The following is a 10,291-nucleotide window of genomic DNA, read 5'->3' as shown; positions in this document are numbered from 1 at the left end:
CTGAGAGGCTCCCTGATGCGCCAAAATTATATACAATATTAGAATGTTTAAAGGAGTGGACACAAAAATCGCGGGAGAGATACACATGTTGCGGGAGCAGGCGGCAATGGTCAGAGATTCAGCGGCAGTGGGATTAAGAAAACAGCCGAATCCCGGACATTTTGGGCAATTAAGAAATCCCGGCCGGACGCATTTTTGTATGTCCAAAAAGAGGACATGTCCAGGGAAAAGAGGATGAATGGTCACCCTAATTTATAATCTATTGCTAATCGATGTATTATTTTCAAAGTAGCATATGGAATATATTTTCTGCCTCATTCTGTGACAAGAACGTATGGTCACCCTAATTTATAATCTATTGCTAATCGATGTATTCTTTTTAAAGTAGCATATGGAACAAATTTTTTTTGCCTCATTCTGTGACAAGAAGCCACATCAGATCACAAAAGGAAGCATTTGACTGGTGTTGTGGAGTAAAAAGGTTATAATTTTCTCTTTTGCTGGACAACAGGTTTAGAAATGTGAATACAAGGGAGGTTCAGCTTCAGGCATTTTAATTTAAGCATGTTTAGCTTAGTTAACAGAAGGCTACCTGCCGCCATCAGAGCAAGTGTAATTAGGCTACTGCATTCATGCCTCCTCGAATGCTCTCATTTCCGGGGTTGTGCTTTTAAGTCGGAATGTGAAAACAACATGGACACTCTCGTTACTACAAAGATGTGTTGGATTTGTATTATTAGAGCTTTCCGACTTGAGTTCACATGCATTTTCTCAGTCAGGAAATTATTTTTCACGTGTGGTGCCAGTGATTATGCTTCTTACATCCATTTCGGAGAACCAGAGGACAAATATTTCAATCGATTGCTCAGGCATGGCACCGAAATGAGGCACCGAAATCTGCGTTCGGATTCGGTTCTATACCGGTTACATATGTACCGTGCCATACTGGTACTGGGTTTCGGGACCCAACCCTATATAGCATACATGAATCACCTCGTAGCAGATCTATACAGGTGGAGCTGGGGAAGGTGGAGGGTTTCTGAAGCAAGCTGCAACTGCTACTGCAAGCACTAATCATATATTTGAATGTTGAGCAGCGAGCTCATTGGCTACCGATACAGGAGAGAACCAATCAGCTGCGCCATGTGATAATGATGTCATTAGGTCAGATTGAGTTAGACCTATCGGACTGCGCCATTTAGAGTTTCATGCCAGAACTCTGTATTGCTTTACATACTGTACTTAGTTGTGTTTTGGGTAACACTTTATTGAACAGTGCCCTTGTTATATATGTTACATGTACTTACTTTAGTAATAACAGCAAATTTTGCACAATTACAAGCAACTAACCCTAATCCTGACCCTATAGTAAGTATATGTTGTTAATTAATATTACTCAGTGCTTAACTGTGTAATTACATAGTAACAAGGACACTAAAGAAGGAATGGTATACTTTCTTTTACAGCCCTGTTCCACATGTACATACTATGTACTTGTTATAGTACAATAACTGGGTAACAACTAGGCACTAATTCTGAACCTACCGCTAAACCTAACCCTAACCCATGTAGTTACCTTATATTATCCAGTACTTTCTTATCCAGTACATTATAAGTACAGGTAAGTGTACATGATATAAAATAAAGTGCAAACAAGGAAATAACTCATACTTTCATGATTTTCTGATTATAATTATTTTCTGCCAGTTTCCCTATAAATATTTGTGTCATTAATTTTGTATTTTTTTCTGTTATTGGAATTTCAGACAGTGTCTAAAGTGGGCAGTTGACGTTACACCAATAGTTAAAGGGTACTATCTAATAAAAACACAGACACACACACACACACACACACACACACACACACACACCTGAAGAATTTGGTCTCCTTCTTTCAAAGTGCTGTTGTGTGCAGCTGGACTGTCCTCTGCGATGTGTTTTACGAAGATGCCTCGTCTCATTTCTCCATTGCTCAGTCGACTGCCCATACCACGACCCCCCACCACACTGAAGCCAAGGCACGTGCCCCTAGCCCTGAATAATGTTACTCTAGCACAATAAACACAACCATATCACCATTACACATGAACATACTAAAAGTGAATGTGTCGATGTTTTGTTAATGTTTTTTTTTATGGGATACCTTCTAGGCTGACTCCATGAACTACCATCCTTCCCATGCGTCTCTTCTTCATCTTTTCGTCTGTCTTTTTCTCTCCCTCGTCTTTGCCCGTTCTCACTCTGCAAGACCGGTCTTTCATTCATCACCTTTTTGTCTCTTTCCAGTCTTTCATTGCTTTCTCTTTGTTTAATTTGAGTGTGGTTATCTATTCCTCCATTCTCTTCTTCAGTTTGGGTCTTTCCATTCACTCCTTTACCATCCACTGTACTTTGTTGTTCAGAAATGCATTCTCTAATACAAAGCAAACAAGCATTAGAACACCATCAGAAACAAGAAAACAAACAGACAAAAAGATTCTTTGTCTCCTTACAGGGGTGTAAAAGGCAGCTTTTGTGAGTGCTTGGGTTGGACAGTAGCTGTTCTGTGTAATTCTATTTCCTCTTTTGATTGGGCATAGCTGGCCCTGTGCATGTCCAGGAAGGCAGCAGGCACATAAGTCACACTGATACAAAAACACACAAGCAAAATGGGTTTGATTGAAGTTGTTTTGATGAAGAATCCAATTTCAACAACCAATGAAATGTGCTGCTGGCTAGAACATAATATTTTCTTCAATTTTTAAAAATTGAAATTACTTTTAACAGACAAAATCTCTAAAGATTAAAGTACTTATGTAGTCCAATTGAAAAATATTAAATAGTTAAACTAACAACCAAAAGTTTGGGGTCAGTCATTTTTTTAAAGACATAAGTGATTAAATACATTTATCAAAAGCGGCAGTATTTACAATGTTACAAGAATTATATTTTTACGTAAATGTTCTTTTGAACTTTCTATTAATCATAAATCCTGAAAAAAGTATCACAGTTTAAACTATTAAGAAGCACATGTTGCTGTCGGCGCTGACAGAATCGTGGGCAGCATGCCGACATACAATGTAGCTGTGCTTTGGGTGACCCGAGTTCGAGTCCCAGCTCGCAGTCCTTTGCCTATCTCTCCTACTTCATTTCCTGTCAATTTATACTGTCCTATCCTGATAAAAGGCAAAAATGCCAAAAATAAATCTTAAAAAAAAGAAGCACATGATTTCAACATTGATAATATTAATAATAAGAAATGTTTCTTTAGCACCAAATCATCAATGTTTTCTGAAGGATCATGTGACACTGCAGACTAGAGTAATGGCTGCTGAAAATTCAGCTTTGCCATCATAGCAGTAAATTACATTTTACATAAAATAAAAAAAACTTTATTTTAAATTGTAATGATATTTCACAATAGTGCTGTTTTTACTGTATTTTTTATCAAATACAGTAAATGCACCCTGGTAAGCATGATAATCTTCCTTTAAAAACTTTCAGACTGACTGAATGAATGAATATATTTGTTTGCTTGTTTGTTCATATACAATTCTAACAAATGTATTTTGTGAAAATAAAAATATCACCACTTGTTTGATATACTATAATACATTTTCATGTGCATTAAATTTATATAAAAACTAGAAGTCAGAGTTAGGTTCCTATTTAGATAAAGCTTACAAGTGTGCGCGTGTGTGTGTGTAAGCACCTGAGATCAGGTCCAATCAGTGAATGTCTGCGTAGCATCGCTCTGGCTTGTGCATTGGTCAGGTCGGTGGTGGATTCTCCATTGATGGCAACAATTCCATCGCCCACTGCCAGTCTCCCGTCTTTACTGATCGACCCGCCATGAACCACAGAGCGGATTATCATGCCTGAACCATCCCTTAAAGCACTCACTGTCATTCCTACACACACACACACACACCCACACCCACACACACGTGTCATGTGCATAGTCACCTGAGATATGTACTTATTTTGTCACAAGTTGTCCTATGTATTTTTCATTTAATATTTTTGTTCATTACCTTTTACATCTTTGCTGTTTATTAATTGTTTTACTGCGTGCCAAAAAACCTATAATAAGGTTCTTTTCTCACAAACCACCCCATATAGTGTGAAAAGGCCAGCATGAGTTAAATAAACAATCTTTTTTTTTTTTTTTTTTTGCATAATAACAGTGGAATTGTTCAACTGCTATTTTTGTAGCCGAGACTATAAGGTATGTGCCTGTACAGAAACAGGCTTTCAAGAATAAACCTAAACTGATAAATATTCACTGAAGTAAAAAGTGTGACAACTAGCCCCAGGCTCTCCCAACAGTGAATATTTTAAGTGTATATATACATTTAGTCATTTTTATTTAAACAAGATCCTCATAAGCAACATAAGTGTGTGTTAAAGTGTGGGCGTGACCACCAGCTCAACAATGGAAGTTTAATCACATCAGATATTTCTTTAAAACTACAAATGGAATATCACCATTGGCTAATTGTCATTTCCATACCCAGCGAACCCCTTAACTGTCTGTCTTATCAATTCAAACTCTCTTGTTCAAAGCAAATGTAAGATTATTTCTAAGTAACAATGAAAGTGTCAGCGTACCATGTAGAGTCAGTGCATTTGAGAGGGTCTTAATACCCCTCACTCACCTTTATGGCATATAAAGTGTTGGTTTTGACTCATGTTGTATTAAAATCACAGCGTGTGCCTTCAACAATTAATTTTACGAGTATTAAATTGAGTTAATGAACTTCAAACAGTGCCGCTGACTTCATTGTGGGTGTAAAGTGACTCGTTGGCTTTGTACTATTTTTTGCTCTTACAAATCTGTCTAAATTGCTCTCAATTTGAAGCAAGCACCATGCAAGCCTATATTAAATATAATATGCAGCTGATTTATGAATAATTAGGAGTCCATGCAATGAGAAAACACATGCAATATGAACACACACGATAGCTAACAAGCAAGGAAATACACACCAATCATGGAGACAACACTATGGTCGTAAAGAATTTGAGATTCATCGATTTTGAAGTTTTTATTTTCAGTTTGAACATCCATTTATCAGGTTTCTTGTCTGAACAGTCAAATTACAGTACAATCATAGTGCGCTAGTTACAGAAGTGCACATTTGACCATGTAAAGCACAGCACAGGACAGAGATGACACAAGAGAACACCAGAACAAAGGACACACAACACATCACGATTTATAATCTCTATTCCATCATCCAACATAAATACCCGACTCATAAATAAATGACTGTAAAGTTAATAAAAAAATCAAGATGAAATGGGATGCTGAATTAAATAATACTCATGCAGAGCTTTGTCAAATTGATGAATATTCATTGGAATAAATACTTCATCAAAAAGAAAGAAAAATAGAAAGATCAAGTTTGAATGGAAACCGCGACTTTTATATTCTTCACTGAGACTTATGATTTTGCCAATGAGTATAGTTGCATGGATACACTGCAGGGCTTAACAATTACGATGGCCTGAGGCCAGTGTGAGATCTTCGGGGCAGTTAACAGGAATGTCACTTCCCTATTGGGTCATGTATTCTGTGATGTATTCATTATTATTCCTGCAAATTATGCTGAAATACATCCACAGTGTAAAGTTATGTAGCTGACATAAAGCTTTGTCAAAATTGTGAGTGATTTGTAAAAATCAGTAAGAATGGGGTAAAGATTTCGAACAAATCATGGCATGCCATCATTTAAGTGTGTTTATGAATTTATAGGTTTTAATGGAGTTGTAATGGTATGGTTGTAAAAGTTCCAGCTATTCTTGCTTAAAAATATAATCATTAATTAAATGATTAGTAATTTAATCAGATTAATAATTGAACTTGTTTAATGGAAATACAAAAAATATATTTTTTAAATGAATATAAAAATATACTACTGTTAAACTTTTAATAGTTTGGGGTCAGTAAGATTGTTGAATGTTTTTGAAAAGTCTCTCACTCACTACGATGCATTTATTTTGGTCAAAAATACAGTAAAAACTGTAATACTGTGAAATATTATTACAATTTAAAAGAACTGTTTTCTATTTGAATATATTTTAAAATGTAATTTATTCCTGTGATGGCAAAGCTGGATTTTCAGCAGTCATTACTCCAGTCTTCAGTGTCACATAATCCTTCAGAAATCATTTTAATATGCAGATTTGATGCTCAAGAAACATTTCTTATTATTATCAATGTCGGAAAAAAAATGGCGCTGCTTTATGTATGTTTGTATGTATTGATTTATTTAGTGGAAATCATGCTACATATTTGTCAGGATTCATTGATAAATAGAAAGTTCAAAAGAAAGGCATTTATTTTTATTTTAACAATATTTTTTTAAGAAATAACTTAATACTTGAAATACTGGAAATACTGTGAAAACAGTGTGCAGGGCAAGTTCAAATCAGAAATACTAGCCTGACGGGGCCAGCAAAAAAACAACAAAAAAACAAAAACTTTTTTGTTGAGCCCTGGAATGCATCATGTACAGTATAGATTGACTTGACTGAAAACATAAAAAAAAAACACATATTCTACGAAATCTCAACTATTTAAATAAAACATACATACAAACTAAAGTACATGCTAGTTAGCAAAAAAGTTATGTAAAACGTCATATCATGTACTAATACAAAACTTTACATCCCTATGTAATATATTGCATGTGTACAACATCTATACACACATACAAACACATGTTAGAGGTCTCTCACAGAATTCACCTCTCTGTGAAACATACTGAGGATTAATAAGAAGACAGATATGAATAGTGTAATGAACAGGGTTAACATACCCAGACTGGAGTTTCCCCTGACTATAGTTATGGTTCTCTCATAGCCACTTGAGGGGATGGTGACATGTTTAGCATCAGTCTCCATCTTGCTGTTCTGAGAGTGGGAATTTGTCTAAAACACAAACAGAGAAAGCATCAGGCATCTTTACGCAGTGAAACGGCCTATTTCCTTCGCCTATGCGGTAAATGGAAAGCAAAAGGAATCTCTGGAGCTGCTAAGAGCCCTTTTAAACATCTGTCCTGCAGCAATGCTTCATTTCCTGTGCTGAAAGTGTTTATTTAGTACACAGGCATCCAGTTCTTGAGAGAGATCCCAGGTGAGTCGGTGCCAGTGAATGTGTGACTGAATGACATTCATAGCAACAAGAACAATCCTCTGATGAGCAATTTCTTGCACTTTTTTTTAAGTTGTCAACAGATGATGTCAGATACAGTCCTTGCTGTCAAGACAAGAAATACAGTTTTCTAATGTTCACTAACTTCTTCCGAATCTTGACCCAATGTATCAAACCCAGAACATTGCTAGGATCCAAAATAACCTCTTGCCAAAGGCCAAATGCAAGTAAGAATGCATTTCATGGAAACAGAAGTCTCCTATGCTCACCAGGGCTGCAATTACTTGATCAAATACAGGGAAAAATTATATTATTGCTTAAAAAATGTAATAAATTATTAAATAAGTTATCAAATAGAAAACTGGATTTTCAGGAGTCATACTCCAGTCTTCAGTGTCACATGATACTTCAGAAATCATTCTAATATACTGATTTGATGCTCAGGAAACATTTCTCATTATTATAAATGCTGAACAGTTGTGCTGCTAAATATTTTTGAGGAAACTGTGATACTTTTTTCTCCCAGGAATCTTTGATGAATAGAAGGAACAGTATTTGTTTCAAATATAAATATTTTGCAATATTATAAACATTTTTTCTGTAAATTTTGATTTGACTTTAATGCATGCTTGCAGATTGAAGTATAAAATAAAATCTAAAGTGAAAAAAAAGAAGTAGAAAACAATTACTGACACCCACATTTTTGAATGGTAGTGCACATTAGTAGAAGATATTGTCAGAATATGATAACAAAATACAAAAAGATTACATCCATTAACATTAGTTAATGAGGTAGGTTTCATGAAATAACAATTAACAACAGGTTTTTACAGCCTTTATTAATCTAGGTTAATGTTGTTCTATAATACTAATGTTCATGTGTGATTCGTGTTTGTTCATTAAAAATTAATTTATACAAATTAAAATGTTAAAAATATATTAGTATACTGTATGTAGAACTGAACTTTAGCCCAGATTAACAAATCTCATAAAAGCATTATGTTAGCTTCTAAAACTTACTGAAAAAGTGTTCCCAAGAATATTGATAATTTATTACAATATTACACGTATTCTAAAGAGATTTTAGTTTATCTACATTTTATCCCCTCCAGATTTCCATGTGGTGACACATAAGTGGAATAGCCTGCAGTGTTTGTCACCAATATGCAAGAAACACGCTGAACAGATAAAGAAACAGATTTTTTTTTTTAATTCTGCAAAATACATGAAATGCTACATACAATTTGTTCACCACTGGCAGATATGGCAAAAATGTTAATAATACACAACGATACAGTCAATAACAAAATGTTTAAATGTGTTCTCAACAAGCCATCCAAACGAATGAGTACTTTACACACTTGCAGTCTGGAGTAAACCAAAATCCTCATGTGAATAAGAGATGATGTCACGCAAATCCTGTCAACAAATATCCTCAACATTTAAACCCTGGCAGCTAGAATGACCACACTGAATTAGGTCAGTGGAAAAAAAAACACTTTCTCTTTCGCCAACTAACTGCTTGAGTGCAACTAGCCCAAAACAACCACTGTTTACAAAATCAATTGCTGTAGGAACCCACAAAAATATACCATTCTGAAGTAGGAAGTCTAAACTTTACACTGTGCTGTAAACAACCAACCAATCTACCGAGTTTAAGCTTGAAAAACAAATGTCAAGAGTCAGTGAAACGAAGTTGCTTCATGTAGCTCAGATGTTAACACCACAGCACTGTTACAAAACAGATCACATTAGTATTAAAGCAGGTATAGCAATATATAGCCTACTGTACCTGCAAAGTGCCGTGCTGGTTATGTTCTGAGTGGCAGTTGCCTTTTACATCAGCTCCTGTGTCCTGAGTGTCATTTTCCTGTCAATGACAAAGTTGTATTAAATCTCCTACTCAGAAATCTTGTCCCACTCCTCTCTTTATCTGGACACAATCACATATGCACTCGTCAGACGCTTAACTTTTGCAAAGAAAAAGAAAAAAAAAACAAGTTCCCAGCACTAGCTAAACCCGATTTCAGAGTCGTGGGACACATAAACACAAATGCACCACTTGTTTTAGGAGGCTGGTGTTAGAATTCAGGAGACATCAATTATTGAAAGATTCCAGTAACCAGAGACTCATGAGCCACAGTTACTGAGACCCAGTTCACAACAAAGACCACCATCAGACTAAAGTAGATTTCCAATAATAATACTCTAAAATAACACCCATAGATTAGTTCAAAAACATTAAACTTACTTGGAATATACAAGATGACAGATGCAACGCAATTAGATATCATTCTAAACAAATAAGAAAATGTTCAATGCACAGTGTGCTATGAACATCTTGAATTTTTCCAAACTAAACTAACTTACACTATTTTAATTGTCTACTATCAATGTCCAGCAGTGCATACACATGCATTGTAGGAAAATTCTGTCATTTTTGTTTTTAATTTCCTGAAAAATGAACAAAAGTAATATCTGCCAAATTTAATCCATGATGAAGGTGATAATGATGGAAACGATTACTTAAATTTTTTTTAATAAAATGGCCAAATCATTTGTCTTGTTGAGGTGAATTTCATAGCTAACATTTAATTGTATTTCTATTATGACAACTCTCTGAAGATTTTAGCATGGTAATGGATATGACATTGTTAATGTATTTGTTCTTGGAGGAATAGATCTGCTACGCTGCTGCTGAATTGCTGCTGCTTATTGCTGTCGTTGTAGATTATTGCTGCTGCTGCAAAGCAAGTGCATAAACTTGCTACTACCAATACATACGTTGTGATTATTTAAGACATACTGCTGCTGCACAAATAGCATACATAATAATGGTAGCAGATCTATACAGGTGGAGCTGGGGAAGGTGGAGAGTTTCAGAGGAACTCTGAAATCGCACTGCGAGCTGCTCTAGTGAATGATAACCAGCCATTTAAATGTAAAGCAGCAAGCTCATTGGCTGCATATGCAACATGAACCAATCAGCTTATGCCCGACAGTTTAATGCTGTGAATATCATCAATTTGTGTTAACGACCCATCAACCTGCACCATCTATACCAGTTTCATAACAGAACTGGGCATATATTCTAAATACATACAATTATATATATATATATATATATATATATATAATTGTAATATATATATA

General features: G+C 35.2%; 1 protein-coding gene across 1 annotated transcript in view; it reads right to left on the bottom strand.

Annotated features, from left to right (window-relative positions):
• LOC107671907 (multiple PDZ domain protein) overlaps positions 1-10,291 on the bottom strand; it is a 67,283-nt gene that overhangs the window by 19,023 nt on the left and 37,969 nt on the right. The window contains 6 exon segments of the mRNA XM_074186952.1: positions 1,872-2,049; positions 2,144-2,413; positions 2,493-2,624; positions 3,692-3,890; positions 6,804-6,915; positions 8,931-9,008. Of these exon segments, the coding sequence (XP_074043053.1) occupies positions 1,872-2,049; positions 2,144-2,413; positions 2,493-2,624; positions 3,692-3,890; positions 6,804-6,915; positions 8,931-9,008 (969 nt within the window).

This window comes from Sinocyclocheilus anshuiensis, unplaced genomic scaffold (genome assembly GCF_001515605.1).
Source record: "Sinocyclocheilus anshuiensis isolate Anshui unplaced genomic scaffold, SAMN03320099.WGS_v1.1 scaffold128, whole genome shotgun sequence".
NCBI lineage: Eukaryota > Metazoa > Chordata > Actinopteri > Cypriniformes > Cyprinidae > Sinocyclocheilus > Sinocyclocheilus anshuiensis.
Note: the sequence above shows the minus strand (reverse complement) of the source record. Positions and strands in the feature narration are given on the sequence as shown.